The sequence below is a fragment of the Setaria italica genome, chromosome I (assembly GCF_000263155.2).
Source record: "Setaria italica strain Yugu1 chromosome I, Setaria_italica_v2.0, whole genome shotgun sequence".
In the NCBI taxonomy this organism is placed as follows: domain Eukaryota; kingdom Viridiplantae; phylum Streptophyta; class Magnoliopsida; order Poales; family Poaceae; genus Setaria; species Setaria italica.
In genome coordinates, this window is record NC_028450.1 from 27,143,296 (window position 1) to 27,166,778 (window position 23,483).

The 23,483-nt window shown below is 46.9% G+C and overlaps 2 protein-coding genes across 7 annotated transcripts; both read left to right on the forward strand.

Annotated features, from left to right (window-relative positions):
* The first annotated feature begins 6,311 nt into the window (after positions 1-6,311).
* Positions 6,312-9,875, forward strand: LOC101755582 (probable serine/threonine-protein kinase At1g01540). Of its 2 annotated transcripts, XM_004952789.3 has the most exons (7): positions 6,318-7,627; positions 7,968-8,072; positions 8,169-8,291; positions 8,377-8,547; positions 8,632-8,761; positions 8,849-9,058; positions 9,444-9,875. In XM_004952789.3, exons 1-7 carry the CDS (start codon positions 6,981-6,983, stop codon positions 9,582-9,584), a joined length of 1,527 nt encoding a protein of 508 aa, XP_004952846.1. In that variant the 5' UTR covers positions 6,318-6,980; the 3' UTR covers positions 9,585-9,875. The 2 variants fall into 2 exon arrangements, with proteins under 2 accessions (XP_012698516.1, XP_004952846.1); XM_012843062.2 differs by having other exon boundaries at positions 6,312-7,627; positions 8,377-8,761.
* Positions 9,876-12,956: 3,081 nt separating this feature from the next.
* LOC101772203 lies at positions 12,957-21,651 on the forward strand. 5 transcript variants are annotated; one of them, XR_001163972.2, is made up of 6 exons: positions 12,957-15,582; positions 16,977-18,237; positions 18,360-18,446; positions 18,532-18,638; positions 20,386-20,457; positions 21,424-21,651. XR_001163972.2 is itself a non-coding variant. In XM_022829850.1 (5 exons), exons 1-4 carry the CDS (start codon positions 13,033-13,035, stop codon positions 18,603-18,605), a joined length of 3,972 nt encoding a protein of 1,323 aa, XP_022685585.1. In that variant the 5' UTR covers positions 12,957-13,032; the 3' UTR covers positions 18,606-18,638; positions 18,743-20,339. The 5 variants fall into 5 exon arrangements, 1 of the variants encoding a protein (XP_022685585.1); XR_001163979.2 differs by having other exon boundaries at positions 18,366-18,446; XR_002679024.1 differs by lacking the exon at positions 21,424-21,651 and adding an exon at positions 18,743-18,883.
* Positions 21,652-23,483: the final 1,832 nt, after the last annotated feature.

Consider the following 23,483-nt stretch of genomic DNA (forward strand, 5'->3'; position numbering starts at 1 on the left):
TCGAGACGAAGTTCAAACGGGAAAGGCCCGAACGATGCAAAATCCAGGACTACCCTCGCTGAGGCAGGTGCGGAGGGCTCACAGGAATTCGATACCGACAGATTTCGCTTGACCATTGTGAGAAGTACCATCCTTACGATCCTGCGGCCCTCGTCTGTCTGCCATTCTCAACATAGCCCTTCGAACGACCTGTTCGGGATCCACGTCGGAGGGGTCCTCGGGGTCCGCCGAACTCAACAAAATCGTAGCTGGGATCTGACGTCTGACGGGAGTCGGCACGGGGCCCGGGGCGGGGCGCGGCCTGAGGCGGCCGGGCGGCGTGGCGCCAGGGAGACGTGGGCCCCGGGAGGAGTAATTGATCCGGTGGGGGGGGGGCCAAAGGAAATGGCGCCAGGAACCGGGAGGAGTAGCGCCATGAAGAAGAAGAGAGGAGGAGAGAGAAGAAGGTGGAGGAAGAAGAAAAAGAAAGGAGAAGGAATAGGAAAAATAAAGAAAGAGGGAGGAAACAGAGAAAGAAAGAGGGGGAACCGGCGGCGATTGCGGCACGCGGTCAGAGCACGCGCGCGGCGGTCTGACGACGGCACGTGACGAGATTTACAGGCACGGGTAAAGATGATGGCTGTCGGCTTAGGTGCCGGGACGGCGAAATCGCCGGGAAAGTTTTCGATTTCCGGGAGCTCAGCGGTAAAAAGATTTTGAAAGCGATTTTTAACGGGTGATTTTAGTTGGTGATTTCTGCGGATGTTACATCTTCCATTATAACTCCTCTTTCCTCGTGCTTGTTCCAAACCAACTAATTAGGCATGAAACCGTATCTAAATAAGTAGCTGTGAAGAGTCCCCCAGGAAGAGTAGTCCTTGTTACTGCATTGGAAGTATGGACAACATATGAATCCCTTCTCTGGCTTATTGGCTCTGGCCACTTCGAAAAAATAATGCAAGCCATCAAAGAACTCATTGGTCCATCTATCCACGTTGTACATCCATTGCTAGTCCATCTGCATCGTATTATGTGAAAAAATGGACATAGGTCTTCATATTAGATAAAGAACTTGATAAATATTGATAATTTACACCAATCAACCTTCATAAAGATAAAAACAATTCACATAAAAATTACACCAATCAACCTTCGTATCATTCACTAGGTCAACAAAAGAAAAATGTTAGAATTCTAGAACAAGACAAGAAAGATATACACACACCAAAGATTACAGACGCTCCACAGTGGACTTCACGTATTCAAAAATTCTAAAATAATGGTACAACATAGTAGAATATTTGCCCTGCAAGCCATCTCTGCATCTGACTCAATCTTCTATGAAGTCTACGGAGCGCTCCTCCAGTACCAGAAAATAATGGTAGAACAAAAGATCTTCAAGTCCACATACTTTGGCTGAATCATAAAAGAATCTTGAAATAATTGTCTAAACAGCTTTAGGAGCAAGTGCCACATTTTCATAATAGAAGTATGGTGGCACAATAGCCTGTTTAGGTAAAAGACTTGTTCACTAAGCATGGTCTATTTTGGCAAGCTAAAACTAACTAAAAGCCGATGGGTCAAGGTCAGTGAACAAATCTCTGCCTGAACATGCTATTGGGACCCCTACTTCTATTATGATAATGTGGTTCCAAAAGATGTTTGGAAAACTATTTCAAGATTCTTTTATGATATTCAGCCAGAGTTCATGAACTCGAAGTTCTTCTGTTCTACCATTATTTTAGGATTCTTGACTCCGTGAAGTCCACTATGGAGCGTTTGTAGTTTTTAGTGTATCTTTATTATCCTGTTCCACAGTTCTAACATTAAGTTAACTAGTGTAATTTTCATGTCACTCTAATTTAACATGCAAACTATCCAAAAAATTGTAGCAATGACCAAATTCTATTTCTTACGCCTACAATTTATTAACCTCTGTTTTATTGCAATGACTAAATATTAAAAATACATTTACTATTTTTTCCATACAGTTCTTTATCTAATACGAATCATATATAACAAGCAAGCTATCCATCAAATTCTAGCTCAAAAACATGGATAAATTAAAAAATCCTCTCCATTCTTCCTCATTCTAAAAAACTCATTTTTCTCTATCTCTATAGCATAAAACAAAGCATAATAATAATAAATGAAGGAAGAATGAAGTAGCTAACCTTTACAACACTTTGGATGAGTGAAATTCCAAAGAAATTGAAGAAAAAAATTGGGCAACACCTCCCTAAGCTTGCTTGGTCACCATGGAGAAGGAGCCCGAAGCTCTCGACCCTGAGTGGCTCGAGCTCGGGAAGGAAGAAGTTGATTTACCAACCAGGACTAAACGCCCCACCAGATTTCCTCGTCGTTTCTAGCCGTTACAACTGGTACTAAAGGGGGTTCTTTAGTCCCGGTTAATTTTACCAACCGGACTAAAGCTCCCATCGTAGGTCCAAAAAGCGTTGAGATATACTACGCTAGATGGAAGGTCTCTACCGGTGTTTGCTGAAAGAGGTCGATTACGATAGGAAATGGTTGCCAGCATGACCTATCGTCAGCTTAAAGGAAGAAATTATTATTATTATTATTATTATTATTATACTATCGGGAACTTTGCTGCGATTGCAGATCCACAAATATGATAGGTCTGCGCTTCTGACCATGTTATGTGATAAATACAATTTTCTTGTCCAAAAATTATAAGGGGCACAGAAGCACATGAAGCTCGAAGTGCTGTACATACTGTGTCGTTTCAGATATTTCTAGTTCTCCATTGTTTTTCTTGTGAAAAGACAAATAGGATATACAATTTAATGGTTTCATTGACGTAAGGAGATGTAGCCAATAATTAGCTTCTTCGCCCCACCAACCCTACGTGGACAGAGCGCACAGAGGAGATAGGCCGCATACAAATATACCTTCATATTTTAGTGGTTGCCAACCAGCCTATTACCAGTCGGGTGACGATTCACAATGATCTCGCTACTGATTACACTGCAAGAATGATCCCTGAAGAGGGATCCAAGTACTGAAAGACGCGACTTCCCGGATAGTTCCGAATTTTCTTTCTTTCTTTTTTTAGTTTCTGAATTTATTTGTGGCAATAGACTTGGCCAAGAATGAAGGTCATGTTCCTGAAAATGCCACACCACCTCCGTGGAAGATGGCTATGAGAATGGATTTTCATCTGTAAGCCAACACCGCCAGCACTCTGTGCCAGCAGTAAACTAAAAGGTTATAGATGATCTTGCTAAATATCGTCGGTGTCCCTGTCACCATTGTTCTATTTGTGAATATTTTTCAATCAAAGCGAGAGTGAAATCTAATTAAAGAAAATTCAAATAGGCCACATAACCACCAGATCTTTTTTTACAAGGAGAGCTTGAATAATGTGGATGGAATTCATATATTACTAGGTAGTAGTAAAAAAAAAACTGAAGGTGGCAAGATGTGAGTGAAGGGATGAGACACTGCCGTTCCAACCACCATACAACATAAAAAACATACATCCCCGGCCTGCAACCGATCTTCCACCGCAATTGTTTGTTGGACGGGCATGTTCCACCACCCCTTACCACGTGGATGGTAGTTACCCACGAATCCTTCCATTGCCATCCCCTAGTAGGGCCGTGTTTAGTTTGGCGAATTTGGGGGTGCTAAATTACTGTTACAGCACTGTAGCACACTGTAGCGTTTCGTTTGTATTTGTGAATTATTGTCCAAATATTGACTAATTAGGCTCAAAAGATTCGTCTCGCAAAGTACAACAAAACTGTGCAATTAGTTTTTAATTTCATCTACATTTAGTACTCCATGCATGTACCGCAAGTTTGATGTGATGGGGAATCTTCTTTTTGCATAGTGTCAAAGTTGGGAGTTGGGAGTAACTAAACATGGCCTAGCTTCCAAAGCAACCGATGCAGCATACGGCATTGTACCAGCAGCTAACCCTTCTCGATCTGTTAGCTTAAACTACTCGCTAATGACCAATCATGTGGCTCGATTAGGTACCCACATGCATCGGCAATATTCAATACGCACATCCTATACCTGAAATGATCGCGCTGCTTTTTTTTTTCTTTTTTGTTCAGGAATCAGGATCCTGACAGGCATTGAGTACGTACGGTACGTCTGCGAAAAAGAGGAAGATGCTGAAGTACAGGTACCTCTGTCGAAGCCGGTGGATCTTTGGTCCCTGCTGAAAGGGCTACCTTGAGTGAATGCTGACCCATCACAAGTTCACAACAGAGCTTCCTGATTGTGCTGGAATGGTGGTTGCAATAAAAAACCATTTCAGTTCCAGTTCTAAAAACGTGCAAATTGCACTAAAAATTTTCCGTCCAAGGTTTCCGTGGATAAAACAGGAGGTGGGTTCGCGTGGTTGACCTGCATGCTCATTGATCAGCTCCCCCTAGTTGGTCAGCAAATTGTGCTGATTGATCAATCAGTTGTGTCAAAGAAAAATATATGAAAGAATAACAAAATAAACCAGGCTGAACTCTAGGACTGACAACATGGCAAATGTGTTGTCTAAGACCATTCATTGTTCAGTCCGTGCAGCTACCACGAAACTCGTAATCGAACACAAAAACTTCCAGAGTTAACATTATAGTTTTAGCAAAGAATCTACACAGAGCATCATATCAGCCAAATCACCAACTTCTATCCATGCTTAGAATACACACATGGCCAACTCGGCCGGCTCGCGCGAGAGTGGCGCAGCTTAGCTCAGCTTACCGCAAATCCTGTGGCGGTGTGGCTGGAAGCTTTACGATTTTCCGATCCAGCCAGGGTGTAGGAGTGGGACCTTCTTGAAATATAATAAATTGTGCAGGGCATGCTAAACGCTGTCCCCACCCGCAACACGAACAGTGCTAGTCGTCATGGTGAGCGGCATATCAATTGAAATCCTTAGCCATCAGGTTCTTCTTGTAAAGGCATCTTTGATGCTAAACATAACTTCTTTCCTTTTTCTAACGGCTTCTTTGGCCGTCAGTGATGTTCTTTTTTTTTCCTTTTCTTTTTGCTCTGTGTCGATGGCAAGGAGCAATGACAAATTCAAGCTCTCTAAGTATAATGTCATTGTCATTAGTCGTGATCCAAGTGCTAAAATTTGGAATAATAAGCTTTACTGTGCAAGACTCCGCCTAGCAATCTGGTTGTAGTTAAAGTCCCTAAAGCTACTCGAAAACCTTCCTAGCTTCGTTTTACATTAAGGGGGTGTTTGGCAGGGAGGGGCTAAATTTTAGCCCCTGTCACATCGGATGTTTGGACACTAATTAGGAGCATTAAACATAGTTTAATTACAAAATTAATTGCACAACCCCTAGGCTAAATCGCGAGACGAATCTATTAAGCCTAATTAGTCCATGATTTGACAATGTGGTGCTACAGTAACCATTCGCTAATGATGGATTAATTAGGCTTAATAGATTCGTCTCGTGATTTAGCCTAGGGGTTCTGCTATTAGTTTTGTAATTAGCTCATATTTAGTCCTTCTAATTAGCATCCGAATGTGTGATGTGACAGGGCTAAAGTTTAGCCCCTGACATCCAAACGCCCCCTAAGATCAGAAAGATGCCGCTGAGCTAAAATAAGGTACCATCAAAATCCAAGAAGGAATATTAGCAGCCCAATCAAGGGCATCCTAGATCAAGGTTAAATCGTAGTACACACATAAGAAAATCAATGAAATAATAGCTCACTTAAATACTGTCATAAATGGTTGTTAGAATTGAGTCAATATTTTTTTCGGGAATTTTCTTATATGCCACTATGAAAATCATCCCTCATATGACATAAATGTACCTATGACACATAGGACCCTCAACATTCACCGACAACTGGCACGTGATGAATTTTCTTTTCTTTTTCCCAAAGTAGATTTCGGATACAGATATGAAGTTGTGCCCACTGAAAGGTGACTTATCTTTTAGTCCACATTAGGATCACATGGAATTTCTCAACTATTCTAAGAGGCGAAGTAATACATGAAATTTCGTACCGCGTTGCAATAAATTTCTTCCTTACAAACATGTCCTTTGTATGTTTATTGTTGCAAAGCATCTATAGTGTCATTGAAAGGGACACCTAACAGCATGATACATTGCAGCTGGGGGACCTCTAGCATAACACCTGCAAAAGACAGGGCATAAAATTGACATTTGAAAGACAAAAAAAAAACAGAATAGAAAATGTGCAACATGCTCTCTCCTGCCAGCTCCTCCAGTAGACTATCAGTAGTAAATCCTGACTGTATTCCTTTTTTTCTTATTAAAGAAAATCCTACTCCACCTCACAGATACCTTCTTCACTTGAATTATTATTCCCCTCTCTGGACTCTGCTGTCTTCCTCTTCCACCTCTCCATGCATGCAGAGGAGCAGCGCCCTCATTACTTCCCATTACTGTCCCTCCATTCCTCTTCTCTGTCCTCCTGACTCCTGGTCTTGATCCTCTCTCCTGTCACCTTCACTTTGCCAAAGCGCTCGGTACATCCCCAGTACTGCAACCGATCCATCGAAGCAACCATTCTCGTGCAATCCTCCCTCTCCGTTCGTCGGTTTGCCCCCAAGGATCGATCCCCGTCACGCCGGCCGCCCACCGCCACCAGCCACACCATCGCTGGTCTCCTCTCACCAGAATCCAAAATTCTCATCACACCAAACTTTCCACTCCTCACTTTTCCCCCAAGCAAATCCAATCTTTACAACCGCATTGCCTCCAACAACTGCCTCCTGACCTTCCTCTCGCACCCGATTACCCACTCAAATCCAATCCGCTGCGCCCAAAGTCGTGGCATTCGCGACTGTTTCATCCTTAACGCCCGATTCTGCTCTAAATCCGCCGTACGCGGTCCACTTCAGTCCAGAAAATCCGAGCTCGATGCTGTTTGCGCGGTGGAGCCCAATCTTTGAAGCCTAATTACGGTCAAGAGCACCAGGAGATCGGGCAATTCGCAAGAAGCTGTAGGGCGGCGCCCTGGCTTCTCGCGCTCCGCCGGGTCCCATGTCGGACTCGGAGCTGTCCCAGAGCACGGTGGTGTTCGGGCTCCGCATGTGGGTGCTCGTCGGCATCGGCGTCGGCGCCGCCTTCGTGCTCCTGCTCGTCCTCATCTCCGTCCTCTGCCTCCTCGCCTTCCGCCGCCGCCGGCGGCAGCGGCCGGCCAACGCCGCCCAGCAGCTCCCCACCACGGCCCCTCCCAAGGATTCCGCGAATGTCAAGGCGCCCAAGGACATCCAAGAAGTCCCCTCCCACGTCACCGCCACCGCCGCCGCCCCGGCGAAGACGCAGCTCGCGCAGGTGCTCCAGCTCCCCACGCCACAGGTCTCCGAGCAGATCGTGACAGGCAAGGAACGCCGCATCACGTACCCGGAGCAGCAGCAGCACCCCAGCCACCGGAGCGAGGGGCCTTCGCCGCACGGCAGCGACGAGAGACGAGGGGGGCGAGGTGGCGCTGCGGACCACGCGCCACCGGCGGTGCCGGAGGTGTCCCACCTCGGGTGGGGCCACTGGTACACGCTCAAGGAGCTGGAGACGGCGACCGGGATGTTCTCCGACGAGAACGTGATCGGCGAGGGCGGGTATGGGATCGTGTACCATGGAGTGCTCGAGAACGGCACGCAGGTGGCGGTCAAGAACTTGCTCAACAACAGGTATCGGACCACCTACCAATAGCGATCAACTTCATGGACTGAAAATTTGCGTTCACTTGGCATTGCTATCTGACCACCTGACATTGTGTTGATTGCCACGGCTGCGAATAGTTAGCTCGCTGATTTTGAGTTTAGTGGTCACATTCAGCAAAAGGATTGCATTTCGTATTCCAAATTGAGAAGCTTGTCTCAGACAATTCGCTTACATTTTCTAGCTAGTAGCTACAGTTGGTTTTGACTTTTGATATGCATAGTTCAGCAAGAGGGCTGAATTCTGTAAAATTTTTCCGTGCCTGAATTTCTTCATGTGCTTCTAAAATTTGTACCCTTGATTTGTTAGGGGTCAGGCAGAGAAGGAATTCAAAGTTGAGGTCGAAGCGATTGGGCGTGTGCGACACAAGAACCTTGTGCGCCTTCTAGGATACTGTGCTGAGGGTAATCAGAGGTATTGTCTTGTGTGTGCACATCACTTGCATAGCTTGTTATGTTGTAGTATCAGTAAGTTTGGGGATATGAATGTTGTTGATGTGGATCTTTTTAGGATGCTTGTTTATGAGTATGTCGATAATGGGAACTTGGAACAGTGGCTGCACGGGGACGTTGGACCCGTAAGCCCTCTTACATGGGAGAACAGGATGAAGATTATACTGGGAACAGCAAAAGGGTGTGTGCCATTCAGCTTATTCTCGTTGATTACTGAATTTTACTATGATTCTGTACAGTTACCCTAAATTTCTGCCATTCTGTAGGTTGATGTATTTGCATGAGGAACTTGAACCAAAAGTGGTTCACCGTGATGTCAAGTCAAGCAACATCCTTCTGGACAAGCACTGGAACGCTAAGCTCTCAGATTTCGGACTCGCAAAGCTTCTTGGTTCAGAACGGAGTTATGTTACTACACGAGTTATGGGAACTTTCGGGTTAGCTTCTATGCACTGCACTTTTAAGCTTTTAGCAGAGGCTGGGTCTGATGGATGGGTTCTAATTTTCTTTAATAATTACAGGTATGTTGCTCCAGAGTACGCGGGGACTGGAATGTTGAATGAAACAAGCGATATATATAGTTTTGGAATTCTCATTATGGAAATAATATCTGGTAGGGTACCAGTGGATTATAACAGGCCACCAGGAGAGGTTAGTCATGGCTGTGCCTCCATATAGCCAGTGCTGTTTTATGAGCTTGTTTAAGTGCGTTATAAATCTTCAGATCATACTTTTCAGGTTAATTTAGTTGATTGGCTTAAGACAATGGTAAGCAGCCGAAATTCTGATGGCGTTGTGGACCCAAAGATCCCCAAGAAGCCTACTTCTAGGTCAGTGAAGAAGGCTTTGCTAGTGGCATTGCGATGTGTAGATCCTGATGCTAGTAAGAGGCCAAGGATTGGGCATGTCATTCACATGCTTGAGGTCGATGATTTCCCGTACAGAGAGGTAAGTTAATAAAGTTATTATGTTCTATATTATTTAATTACATCTCAGAAATGTGAATTGGGCTGTCAATATGTTGTCCATCTCTTCCAGTATCATGTGTGATAAAGTTACTTTTTGACCATTTATTCATACCACCAGAGAAGCTGAGTTAGTCACTATTATTCTTTAGTTGCACCATACATGTGTCTTCTGCTTCATTGCTAAGTATACTTGCTCTGGTTTCTACTCTGAATTAGGGAACATCTTAACAAATATCTTCAAAATTCTTTATTCCATTTGAAATGGTCTTATCTCCTCAAGGACCATTTTGCCATTTCCGAATCACTTCATTAGTTTGCTTTCTTGCATTTGCATTGGTTGATGTATCCATCGCTGTTGGTTTCAGGATCGCCGAGGCAACAGAGCACCAGGGCAAGCAAGAGCACCAGAGAAACCGGCAGTTGGATCAGGTGACCATGAGACCGACAGCAGTGCGAATGGTGCCACACAAGCCGAACCCTTCAGATGGAGAAACCCAGATGCCTAGGTGTTGTCGCCTGTCGGATTACTGATTGAGGAAGTGAAATCCTCATGATTTCTGAAGGAGAACAGTGCCCACTGAAAACTGGGTGCTGTACTGTCGTTTGTTCGGGTGCCCTCATCCGTTCAGCACATCATCTGTACATGTCAACAATATGATTTAGCCCCTAGTAAATTTTCCTGCTTATATTTATATAGGTAGAAGTATCTATGTATGATAAACCCGTGCCATTTAAGTTAAAAATGGGTTTTTGGCACCTCTGGTTAAGAAATGGATCATGACTTTAGCTGAACTTGTGATGCTGTAGTTTTAAATGTTTCCAAGCCCAAACTGGATGCCAATGTGAATATGCGTTTATTCAGACGACCCACTGATGGGGACCTGAAAAGCATGTACGTAGTACTTCCTCCGTCCCAAATTACTATTCGTTTTGACTTTTCTAGATACATAGATTTACCTCCGTCCTAAATTACTATTCGGGACTTTTCTAACTAATTTTCTTAGAAAAGTTAAAATAAATAGTAATTTAGGACGGAGGTAAATAATAAAGAACAACACAAATAAAAAGAATGATTTGCTAGCATGTTTTGAGCAACGAAACAAAACGGGCGTCGGCCTGTCTGAACTCTGAACTGAACACGCGATCGAAGTCTGCATAATCATGGCCCGCCTGGCATGCTCGCGAGCTGCCAACGACCAATTCCAAGCTCAGATCTTACAGGAAGGCGACCACATAACACGCACACCAATCAGTACGCAGCTTGACCAAGATGCAATCCAACCACCACCGCAGGGAGAATCCAAGACTAGAGACGGCCCAGACGGGACAGGTGGCGTCCACGTCACCGCTCCATCCCATTCCATAGCTGGTGCTCCTGGCTGTGCTGTGCCGACGTGCCACGGGCCCCGCGACGGGCGTGCCGTTCCTGCCGCGCTCGCGCTCGCCGTAGGGACGCGCCGCCGCTGACGCCTGACGGCTACCGCGGGCTGCAGAAGCAAGGAGCAGGCGTTCCCTGCGGCGGACTCGTGTTCCGACGGTGACCGCGGGCGAGCGACAGCGACGGTGACGTCGCAGCGGCTCGATCGGCGTCGACGGGCCCGGCCCTTTATTTTCCTTTTCACGTTTCGTTCCGCGCCATCCTTTTGTCAGGCTCGTTCGTTCGTCCCGTCCCGTATGCATGCCTGCACGTACCTGTCTGTCTGCACGTCGATCCTCGTAACCGTAAGCACACCAAGGTTAGGTAGAGAAAAAGCAGAAGAGCGATCTAAGATCTTACCTTTTTCCCATTAGAACAACAGCATGTTTCTGTTGGAACCTGAGAGCTAGAATAGTAGTAGTAGAACAAATCCTTGCCAAAGGCTAGAAAAAAAAAAGAGATTTTGTGTCATCTCATCAGGATAAACAGAAGAAGGGCACGGCGTACGGGAAGCAAACACGGAAGCAACGGAAACGAAAACAGAGGAAACTCCGGGCTTTTCTACAGTCGAACTCGACGCAGCCCATGAGGCTCCCAAACTGGGCCGGATCGAAGGCCCAAGCAAGCAGCGCACATGCGCGCGCGGGTGGAGCGTTTAGTCCCACATCTCTCGCTGAGCTGAGGTGTGAGTCGAGGCCAGCTATAAAACCAGCAGGGGGTGCCCGGCTGCAACTCATACCTTTCTCGGCCTTTTGGCTAAGATCAAGTGTAGTATCTGTTCTTATCAGTTTAATATCTGATATGTGGGTTATATGCCCACTTCGATATTAAATTTATTTTTTGTGGGGGAAGGTCCACCACAGTAGCTTGCTACTGGGGCCTTCGAGCGTCGCTTGGGCTATGCACTACTGCCCTAGCCTGGCGCACCCCAACCAAAACAAAGCTAAAATTTTCGGCTCGATGGTCCAGCTGCTGGCCCCCCATGGGGCGGGCCTAAATTGATTGCTCTGACTGGAGCAAACGTCGGGCGGGGCCTTATTTTTTCTTGTTTGGCTTTGGACGGCCCATTGACAAACTCGGCCTTGTCTAGACAAACTAAGAACTCGAAAGAGAAGACTTCAGGGTGCATGAAAAAACAGTTGACTCATTGCTTAAGCAATTGTTCTATATGGCGCTGCAAAGCAACACTCGAGCGTTGCGTCTGCATTCATGTTCCTGGGGCTGGGAATCGCCAAAGGGGTTAAAGAGAAAGGTGACTTCAAAAATGCCTTGTTTTGTTTTGTCGCTGCGGCAAGTATGTACTTATCTCAGTGCAAAAGTTGAGCTACTACACGAACTGCAAGTCAAATGGCAGGCAAACAATAGCTGACCCAGCTTTCGTTCATCAGACCTGATTTGATATGGTTCATGGCAACTTACCCTTACTTTTTTTTTTGGAAAAAAAAACTTACCATACATGTTACTAGTAATTACTGCTCGATTGTGACTTCTATTATGGTTTCATGGATCTACTCCCTCCATCTCAAAAAGAATACAACTCTCGCTTCTCGAGAAGTCAAACAGTTTCAAGTTTGATCAAATTTATAAAACAAAGTACTAACATTCACGTCTCCAAATAGATTTAGTATGAAAATATATTACATGATTAATCTATTGATATTTATTTTGTACCATAAATGTTACTACTATTTTGTATAAATTTGGTCAAATTTAAAATTAGTTGACTTCTCGGGAAGCGAGGGTTGCATTTTTTTGGGACGGCAGGACACGTATAGTGTACAGTGTGCACCGATGACAGAATCTGGTGCTTCCTTGTAGGCTGCAAAGGCAGAAACTTGAGTTCAGGGATTGTTCTAAGCTGACACAACACTTCAGACAGTTGTTAGCAGCAAGATTCTAAGGAAACATGTCAGCTGAAGGCAAGCGATCCGATTCCAGCAGGACTCTTGAGTTGCAATACTGGTTTCAGAAAGAAAGCGGTAAAAACTGGATCTTGATCGCTGCCGGTGAATCTGAATGCTGCCGCAATGTGTGATGACTGCATCAGCACACATGGTGAACGCACCTACTCTTGCTTGCGGTAACTAATAAACTAAAGGTTTGGGCTGTCAGGTAAAAGATCCTGGAGAACAGCAACAGAGCACTGCTACATTACAAAAGTGAAGTGGTTCAGTGAATAATGCCGAAATGCAGTTCAGAGTGCAGGCACAGAGCTGTTCGAGAGGGTGTCCGGTTCAGAACTGACGGTGAACGGCCAAGAGGGTGTGCAAATGCGACAGAGAAGCCATGGAGGAGCATCCTCGATTAGCTTGCAGGGGCGTGCACGTCCAAAGCTACGTCGAGGGAGCAAGCAACAGCAAGGTATCATGGCCCCACTGGTGACCCACCCAAGCAGGCAAGGAACCCCGCGCCGTCGGCTATAAGACCGGAGTGCTTCATCTCCCTCCTGCCTCCAATCGCCTTAGCCTGCCCCCGCCATAGCGTCGGACCTCGCATCGGCTTTTAGTCCAGAGACAGAGACACGGCCGTCGGGCGCCATGGCGGCTGAGCCTGGCAAAGAAACTGTCGCACCGGCTCCGCCACCACGAGAACCTAAAACCGTTGACGGAAGACCTGCTGAAGCTGAAATCGCCGACCTCGTCGCACCTCTTACAAGCGAGCCGGCGGAGGCGCCGCATGCCGTGGTGGAGCCAGGCGAAGAAACTACCACACCACCTCCACCTCCACCTCCGCGAGAAACCGAACCCACCGACGGCGTTGCTCCCGCGCTCGACCCCGCACTGCCCACGGCCGAGTCGGCTCGCCGGGCGCCGCCACAAGAGAAGCCTGACGCCGCTGCGGCTGGCCCCCCGGAGCAGACGACGACGGAGGCAGGCGGCCTGCCACCTACGCCAACCAAGGCGGAGGAAGTGGCCGCATTGCCTCCGCCTGCCGAGAAGCCGTCGCTGGGGAGGGTGGTGACGGCGGCGGTTGAAGCCGAGAAGCAGCTCCCCGTAGCTGCTGCGCCTGCGCCACCACAGCAACAGTCGCCGCCGCAGCAGCAGCAAGAAAGCGGCACTGCGAAAGAAGCATCCTCGGTTCACGCGGAGAAGAAGGACGCGGCACCGGTAGCAGCGCATGAGGGAGAGGAGAAGAAGCCGGGGGAGAAGCTCGCGGCACTGGCGCCGATGGCGCAGGATGGACGTCGCGGGTGGCGACATCTCCAGGCCGCCGTGCGCTTGATCTTCCTCCGCTGCAAGAGGGCTCCGCGCGGAGATCAGAGCACTCCACAGTCTCCAATGCCCGAAGACAAAGGAGGAGAGACGAAGCCGCCGGCGTCAGTGCAGGAGGAAAAGAAGCCGACGCTGGCGGACGAAGGGGAGACTAAGCCGCCGGCGCCGGGCGGCGAGCAGCAGGCGTCAGGGCAGGAGCAAGTGGCCACATCGCCTCCGCCTCCGCCACCGCCAACCGAGACATCGTCACTGGAGAGGGCGGCGACGGCGGCTGAGGCTGAGAAGCCGCTCGCCGCACCACCACCACAGCAGCCGCCGCAGAAGGAAGAAGGCGGCGCTCCCGGACAAGCCTCCTCTGTCCAAGAGGAGGAGGAGAAGGGCGCGGCACCGGCAAAGGCGCCGGAGGGAGAAGAGAAGCCGGCGCGCCGTCGGTGGCGACGTTTCAAGGCCGCAGTGCTCCTGCTCTTCCTCCGTCCTAATAGCTCTCCCCGGCACGGAGATCAACTGTCCATGGACAAAGAAGATGAGGTGCAGCCGCCGGCGCCGGCCGGCAAGCAGCCGGCGTCAGGGCTGGAGGACAGGAAGACAATACAGGCGGAGAAGCCACAACGGAAGGACAGCGCTGTAGGTGTTCCCGCTGAGCCTCACAAAGGCGAGATGAAGCCGTCGGCACCGGATGGCGAGGTGCCGGCGTCAGGGCAGAAAGAGCAGAAGCCGGCGACGGCGCCGAAGCCGTACGGGAAGGACAGCACCGGCGGTGTTCTTGACAAGCCTGGAGTTAAGCGGAAGGATGAACGTGGAGAAAGCAAGCGCCGCCACGACGAGAGCCAGGCTGGCGCCGTCGCTGGAGGCGACGCCGGCCCTGAAGGAACGCCGGCGGGGAACACGAAGACGACATCACCCCCCGGCTCTTTGGCGAAGAAGTTTCAGAAGGCGGTCAAGCGGCTCCTGGGCATCTTGTCGTGGTACAAAGAGCACCGCTCGTCGAGGGTGGGCGGTGAGCCTCAGGCAGGGGCGCCGCCGATGGAGGAGGGCAAAGGCGCTGACGAGATCAAGCCGGCTACGGCGCCGGATGGTGACAAAGGCGCCGACGCCGGCACCAAGCCGTCGCCGGCGGACGGGAAGCAGCCGGCGTCAGGATCGGAGGAGGAGAAACGGAAGAAGTGGGAACGGGAGGAAGAACGGCTTGAGGAGATCCTCGAGGGTGCTTTCACGAGGCTCCTCGCGGCGGAGTACCACCAACTCCGGCCCATCAGGAAGAAATGCCTCCTCACCTTCTCCGTCTTCGACCTCGCCTCCGAGGTGAAGAAGCAAGTCATGGTCTACTGGTGGGTCTCCGAGTTCAACCTCCGGCACCGGAGTGATCAATCAGTTAAATCAGCTGCAGACGCGGCGCCGACGGAGACAAGAAGAAGCACCTGCTGGCAGGCACGTAAAACTGCTGCTGCTGCTGCTGCCGCCGGCAGTGGAGGCCATCCACCGGCACCGGAGGGTAGTAAAGCCGAAGATCACGGCGGCAAGCCTGACGCCGAGGCGGAGGGCATATTCTCCGAGCTCTCCAGCCATGGCTTCCTCGAGCCGATGAAGAACTGGTGCAGCAGGGTGATCCATGGCTGCAAGGTGAACCCCCTGGTGCACTGGATGCTGAAGCGCCGGGCAAGGGATGACCGCTTCGCCGACCTGGACGTGAAGGGAAGCCCGGCGGACTTGCAGCACAGTTCCAGCATCCTCTGCCTGACGGCGCGCAACCGTGAACTGCTACAGAAGATGCGCATGGCAGATGAGTCACAACAGGCCGGGAATAAAACCGACACAACAACAACAACTTCCCAGCAGAAGCCTGGAGCTCCATCCCAGGACAAGGCGCCAGACCAGGTATTTATGCTATCAGCATTTACATGGCTCCTAGTATTTATTTATCCAAACAAGCCGAATGACCGATGCAGTTGCAATGCTAGAATTTTGTTAGAGGAAAAGCCGAATAGTCAGTGTGTGGTTGCAAGCTTAGATTTTTTTTTAAGAAAATACATTTCGTGCCATTCCGTGAAGTATAACCCTGCGCCGCGTCTAGCATCTGGCAAGAACATGCGTGCATGCCCAGCCCAGCATTGTTTGTCTCTCTGTAACAAAACAAAAAACTAGACACCATCCAGGACTAGTTGCAAGGCTGGAATTCAAAATATGACATTTTCATTTTACAATTCAAACTTCTGTACATCGTTACAATAATTCTAACCAAAATTTGTATATTTCCTCTTAATTTCATTTTTCTAATTTTAAGTCCGATTTGAGTGCCCTTTTACTAAAATTTCACTTTAGGAATTATCTTGAAGTGATTGATGGCTCTCCAGTTTCATATCTGCCTAGTATTTTTTATACAATTTTTATATCAACGAGAATATAATTAGTACTGTTTGTCTCCTAATTTTATTCTTCTTAGGCATCTAACCAGCACAAATGCACAATTACGACTTTCTGTAATATCTAAACATTCCATATATCTAATCTAATTTTTAACTGAAAAAACATTTTTCTTTGCACTATATATGTTGACTCTCTAAATGTTTGTCACTTTCTTTACATATGCATTAAAGTATGCGTGATATAACCCGCATTTTGTTTTATTATATCTTTGTAAATATGAAAATGGTATTTATGATCTCAATGGACCATCCTTTTGGATCTAGGATCACCAAAATAAAGAACTAGTTTTCATTTTCTTATTTAGAAAGTTCCAAACGATTCTTTTTCTTACTGAGTCATCTATAGGGGGTTGCTTAAATTTTACTCCCTCCGTCCCAAATTACTATTCTTTTTAGATTTTCTAGGTACATAATTTTGCTACGTAACATATCTAGACATAGCATATAGAGATGCATAGTAAAGTCTATGTATTTAGAAAAGCCAAGGCAAATAGTAATTTGGGACGGAAGGAGTAGAAGTTTAGCACGTGGTTGTCGTTTGATTTGAGTATACAATTCTAATGGCTGAGGCAGCTTCCAGATGTAACAAATTGCTAAGAAAGCTGCAATAAAACAAGCAACTAATTAGGAATAAACCAATAATTTGGACAACATTAGTCCTTTTCTAGTTATAAATATATTGTTTAGGCTTTCATGTTTCTTGATATATAAGGTAGAAATACCTGCAGCACACTATTAGATTTCTAGCGTGTTAGTTTATCTTCCAAGAATGCTATGTATATTTTTTGAAAAAGAATACATAGGAGTACGTACTCATCATGACCCTTTTATATCTGCTTTGTTTAGGACCCAAAAAACACTGAGTCCATCCCTATTGAAGAGATTGCAAAATTATTCAAACGAAAGCAAGTAATCCTCAATGTCAATGCACATGTGTACCCAGTCTCGAAGTCCACATTCTTTCACCTTGCCGACAGCTTGGTTGTGCTGCAGCTCGGCCGATGGTGTAACCTCGATGACAAGACATACATGGAGGTGGATGGCCTAGAGTCTTTGAGTACCATTGGCTTACTCAAGAACCTCCGGTATCTTAGTCTCCGTGGGTTGTCACGGCTAACGGAGCTCCCAAAAGGGATCCGATGGCTTAGGAAACTTGCAATCTTAGACATGCGTGGTTGCCAAAACCTTGTCAATGTGGCATCAAAGATCACCACACCATTGAAGCAGCTTACCCATTTGGACCTCACTGAGTGCTACATGTTGGAACATATTGGCCGAGGAATCACCTCTGTCTCAGAGTTGCAGGTGTTTAAGGGCTTTGTGTTTGCAACTGGAACACAAGGTAATAAGGCATGCCGATTGCAGGACCTCAAGAGGTTGAGGAAGCTCCAAAAGCTCACTGTTAGAATCACCACTGATGCTAATGTAGGAAGGAGTGAGATGGCAGAGCTTAAGCATCTCACCAGCCTTCGTAAACTCACAATCACATGGAGTGAGATACCAAGCATATTAGATGGTGACTCAGACACGGTGAAAGGTAGGCGTGCCGAACTTATTGAGAAATGGACCAGCTTTGAGCTGCCACAAGAGCTTTTGAAACTGGATCTTCGGTGCTATCCTAAGAATGAGCTAAAACTCAAAAAGCACCAGAATCTCAAGAAGCTTTATTTAAGAGGTGGAGATTTGGAAAGATTTTCAATTGGTGATGAATCAAAACCGATTAATTCCTCCGAAAAAACAAACTCCATCAAGACATTGCGTCTAAGGTACTTAAAAAACTTTAGTATGGAATGGAAAGATATTCGTTTATTATTGGGGGATATTGAATACATGGAAATTGTGACTAAGGATGAAAAGCTAATGAAGGATGTGAATAAGGATCAAAAGGATATAGAGGAAGAGAGCAAGCTTGTGAAGGATGTAGAAATAAAGGGTCAAAAGGATAGAGGGGAAGAGCCCAAGCCTGTGAAGGAGAAAAAGATAATATACTCTACTTTGGATGAGAATGGGGTATGGGTGAAGGATCAGAAGGAAGAGGATAACCTAAGGTTGATTGCACAAGCTAGCAAGGAAAAAGAAGCTCAGGATGCCATGGAAAAGAGCAAAGGTGCCCTATCTAACTATCATTATTCACCTACACACACGCACACGCAAATCTTGTTTGTTAAACACAAAAGAACTCTTTTCTAGGTTTTGAGTTGGTTTTTATATTCTTGTCTTTTTTTCTAGTTTCAGGACCTATTGAAGATCCTAACAAAGCTGCTAGCATCGTCAAAGATGCCAATGAGGATGACAATACTAGAAAAAGACAATCAGGTTTTCCCTTCGCTAAAGATAAAGTAACCTAAATTCCAATTATAAATTGTGATCATTCGACAATGATATTTCTTATGCAATTTAGAGGGCAAGCAAGAACATGTAGCAACTGATGAGGTGCCACAACAGTTGAAGACAGAACCAACTCCCACAGTTTAGAGAGTGCAATCATCTTTTATAATGATGATACAGGTAAAGCACAACCATATTATGCCACCTTGAAGTACAAAAAATGTAAGTTAAAGCCAACCTGTGTGTTGGCACAAGCTAACAAGAATGCTTGATTATATATGTAGACATCAAAGGGCGGGGAGGTGGTGTCAATGGCCCATGATAGCACATTACTGGTCATGTATTAGGCATTATGGAGGAGATTACATATCCATAAAACTAGAGGCTCTACAATACAATATTATTATGACAAAGAAGCTTTATGTGTTAGTGATTTTGAAGAAGATGTAACACCCTAATTTTCAAATTTAGCAATTAATAAAATTTGTTAGAATTTAATTGCATATGTCTAAGGAATTTTAAGGTCCTATTTAAATTTTCTTAGGCAATTAACTCTTTTTCAAAATAAATTAATGAATAATAGGAATTCATTGTTTCATTCATGCTGGTGATTGTTTTTATTGCTTGAATTCAAATTTATGTTTGAATTCATTTGTTTGAATCTTTTAAACAATAGGAAAACCTTTTCTTTCCCCCTTTTTTTCCTTTCGGCCCGCTTTTTCTTTCTGGCCCAGCCGCAGCAGCAGCGCAGCACCAGCAGCAGCCCAGCAGGCCGGCTCGCCTTTGCCTCGGCCATATTCTCGCGTCGGCCCGCTCCAGCACCCCTCCTCCACCTCACCTGCCGACAAGTAGACCCCACTAGTCATCCTCCTCCTCTCGCTCTCGCCCGCGCCGTGCTCGAGCCAGACTCGAGTCCAAGCTCGTGCTGCCCCCGCGCGCACGTCCGCCTTGACCTTGGGCCCGCACGCCAAGGCCAGCCCCCGGGTTATAAAAGGCCGCTGCCACCCCCCTCAGCCTCACCAAACCCTAAGCCGCCACCTCGAGCTCCAGCGCACGCTGACCACCATTGATCTCCGCCGTTGTCGCCCTTCCGTTGACAAGGACACTGCTCGAAGCACCGCAAGGAAGTGAGGAGGCCGCCCATGAAGTACCCACGCTCTCCCGTGTTTTCCTCCACGCGGACAAGCTCGCCGGAGACATGTGCCGCTGCGTCGTGCCACTCCGCCACGTCACCTTGCGCCGTCGCCACGCCAACCACCACGACAACACCCTAGATGTGTTCGCCGTGCGCTTCGCTTCCTCTAGGGCTACATCGCATTGCAAAACGAGCCCGGACGCTCGATTTCGAGCGAGTTCCAGCGAGTCACCGCCACCACCGCGCGCCGCCGCTTTACCGCCCGTGCGCTCCTCGTCGAGTCCTAGGCGTCCGCAGTCGCTCGATCTTGATCCGATGGTCTGGATCAGATCTGACCCGAGTCAATACCGATCAACCCCCGCGCCGTGTCGGTCTTTGCTAAATAGTCCCGGAGTTTTATAGTTTTTGCGTCACGGTCCAGCGTAGTTCAAAAGTAATTAGATCTGGGTTCTTTTTCTTCTGTTTTAGCCCCTGATCTTCCGCAAAATAGTGCTCGCCATCCTAGCCTTGCTCTTTTGTGTGTTAAACCTTCAGTTTATATGCGTATTTATGTTTTAGCTCTCAGTTTCTTCAAGTTTAGCCCCTGGAAGTTTAGTTTTCTTGCAGATAAGCCCCTACACCTTGTTTAGTTCATATCTTAGATTCGTTTTAAGCATTTCTTGCATCTATGAGTTCGTGTTGACGCATAGATTAGTTTTATGATCTTATTTTGCTTTGTTGCTACTATTTGGTGTATTGTTTTCTTATTTTATTTCATTTGTTTGCTTCTATGTGCTCGTGTGATGCGTATAGAAGGACCGCAGTTTGAGGAATTCAAAGGTCAAGGCTTTGAAGTCTTCGAGGAGCCGTTCCAAGTTGAGGAAGGCAAGTCGTGTCCTTGATCACAACTTGATCCTATGCAACCTTTACTTTCATGTTCAATACACATATGCTATGCACGTTAAGTTTATAAACATGATAGGTCCTATTTAAGGTCTGCCTAGTTTTACCCCTATGCCTTGATCAACCTGGGTTACTTTAATGTTGGGTAGTGCTTGCTTAGTTGCTCAACTTGGTTATGATGGTATTAATGAACCAATGTTTAAACTTGTTTTATTTATGCTACACCTTTCATTAATACAAGATCACCATGCTTAATTGGAACATGGAGTGATCACACAGGAAAATAGTACAACCACAAGAACTATATGGCTCTGATCTTGGCTAATTAATTAGAGACTCTAGTTTGAAGCGGTCTTACTAAAAGGGCAAGAGGGGCGGTGGCAGATGGGGTATAACCTGACCCTTAGATTGATCAGCTCTATGGTAGCTTCGCAGTCTTGAGAGAGGTTTATGCTCTACTACTGATCTAAAAACCCTAGTAGGCTACTTCTTATTAGGGAATCTTTGTAAATGCCTCGTAGCGTCCCTATGTAATCACTCCTCGGAAGTGTGGTATTGTGCCTAGCCTGTACAGCACGGTTGGGTCTAAAGTTTGTTTTGAACTTTTACGCGACTTGTGGGTAAAGATGTGCAACCTCTGCAGAGTGTAAAACTGATTGATCAGTCGTGCTCACGGTCAAGTGTGGCTTGGACCCTCACATGATTAATTTATCGGAAGTTGAATTAAATTGTTGTTATTTATTACTGTTATCTTTATTTATGTTTATGTTTAATATGGGTGCTATACACTTATACTTAGTAATTGCTAATAAAACTTGACCAACCAACTAAAATACTGAATAGCTATTAAACCATAGCCTATCCTTGATTGGCCTTACACTACACATTCCTCACGCTTGCTGAGTATCAACCATAAGTGTACTCACCCTTGCTAAAACTGCTGCTCAGGACAAGTCAACTTTGAGGATGTTCTTCAAGACTTCAATTAGTTCTAGGTGTACGTGTTCCCCTAGTCAACTGCCTGTGGAGTCATCATCTTCGCTAGAGTTCCACTGCTATAATAAAGACTCGATTTGCTGTTCGATTTAAAGACTATCGGTCATGTAATAAATATAATACTCTCTTTACGTTATAGCACTGTCTTTAATATTTACTGAAGTTGTTGCATGTGTGTAACTTGATCCTAGCGCACATGTAATTCATGCATCTAGTTTTGCCTTTAAAACCGGGTGTGATAGAAGAGGCTCATGGCAAAGTCTCCAAAAAAAGCAAGTAGAGTGCTAGACACTGAGCTTCCTCTCATGCAAGCTTTTAAGGGATAAGTTGTATGTGTTGACGATGATACAATGAAGCCAATAGAGCTCAAGGAAAAACTATACTACTATCAAAGATACAATGCAGCCAATATAATTCAATAAGATTAGTGACAACAATTGATTGATCGGTTGTAGTGATATACATACAAAAAGTACTCAATAATTATGTTAACTAGGTGATTCCCCACACGATTGTTGCGGGATTTGAAAGAGCTTTTTGATAAACTATGAACCAATGTGGTTGTCTAATTGCTCATATAAATGGTGCACTTGTAGAGATTACGTTGTAAGCCATGAGCGACTTCTTTGATAAAAAATCATAGTCTTTTGAATTACTCTTTGGTTAATTAATGGATGTAGAAGAATGAAACCAATAAGACATGTATCTAATGGATAGAAAATGTGCACGAAGTTGATCGGATGGTTACAATAATCAAGATGATGTGGCTATTTGAGAGAAGAGAGAAATAACAATAAATACTTATTAGTGGTTTTCTTCTATATAATATATATAGATATGATATATAGATAAACTTTTGACCTTGTAGCATCCTTGAACTCATTCATTGCTTGGACATATCTATTGTGTATCTTATTAGGAGAGTTGATCAAAGAGTCAAGAAAAGGAGAGTTTGTATCCCATCCTAATCGAAACTAAATTAGTAATATTGCAGCTACTTTGTCACTAAAACATAGTGATAGTATTTGTAGGGGGGAAATATTAACGACCTCCTAAAGTCCATGAAAACAACAATCATAAAGGCCAAGCCTGCCTAAGGCAATAAAGACTGCCGTCGGCCCAACACGGGAGGAGGGAGCCACGCTCCGCCTCGCCCGACCCAGTCTCCTGGGGTCGGACATTCCTGACCCCTTGAGGACCAAACTCCGCCTCGCCCAACCCACGGGCCTGGGGTCGGGAGCGCCTGACCCCCCGCCGCAAGACTCCGCCTCGCCCGACCCACGGGCCTAGGGTCGGGAGCGCCCGACCCCCCGCCGCAAGATTCCGCCTCGCCCAACCCACGGGCCTAGGGTCGGGAGCGCCCGACCCCCCGCCGCAAGACTTCGCCTCACCCGACCCACGGGCCTGGGGTCGGGAGCGCTCGACCCCCCGCCGCAAGACTCTGCCTCACCCGACCCAGGGCGCAGGGGGTCGAACTCATCCGGGCCCACAAGACAAATACCCGCCTCGGGCGCAGACTGGAAGATCAGGGCGCGGATCTCGTGGGTCCCCCTGTCGACCTCGCCATAAATGCGCTGCAGCTCTGGCGCGCAGAAAGGCGCTCGCGCCCCCGACGCGACCCGCCACAAGTACCCATGTGCGACCATGCGGTGCAGGCTACAGTGGCTGCAGCTCTCTCCGATTCTCTACGGGGCACTCATGGCCTGCGCCGCCCGGCACAGGAGGAAGTCCCGCCCATCCTCGCACCCCGCGCATCCGGCGACAGGGACGCGACGTCCGCGTCCCACGGGCCATCAACAAGACAGCGGGATCAACCGCCTCCCCTGACAGGCACAGATGCCATGACCGAACACCATCATCGTGCCTGGCGGTGACGTTACCAAGGAGAGGATCGACAGGATCTGAAGGCAGCCACCCTCTTCCGGTGGACGCGCTGACAGGAGCCGACGGCCGAGGAGGAGGCCGGCGACCCGGGAACTTGGTCCCTCTCCTTATGTTGTATCTTACTTAAC

Coding starts and splice junctions, on each gene's coding strand:
- LOC101755582 (XM_012843062.2), top strand. CDS start 6,981: ATGTCGGACTCGGAGCTGTCCCAGAGCACGGTGGTGTTCGGGCTCCGC. Junction 7,628..7,967: donor AAGAACTTGCTCAACAACAG/GTATCGGACCAC, acceptor TTGATTTGTTAG/GGGTCAGGCAGAGAAGGAAT. Junction 8,073..8,168: donor TGTGCTGAGGGTAATCAGAG/GTATTGTCTTGT, acceptor GGATCTTTTTAG/GATGCTTGTTTATGAGTATG.
- LOC101772203 (XM_022829850.1), top strand. CDS start 13,033: ATGGCGGCTGAGCCTGGCAAAGAAACTGTCGCACCGGCTCCGCCACCA. Junction 15,583..16,976: donor AGGACAAGGCGCCAGACCAG/GTATTTATGCTA, acceptor TGCTTTGTTTAG/GACCCAAAAAACACTGAGTC. Junction 18,447..18,531: donor TACTAGAAAAAGACAATCAG/GTTTTCCCTTCG, acceptor TATGCAATTTAG/AGGGCAAGCAAGAACATGTA.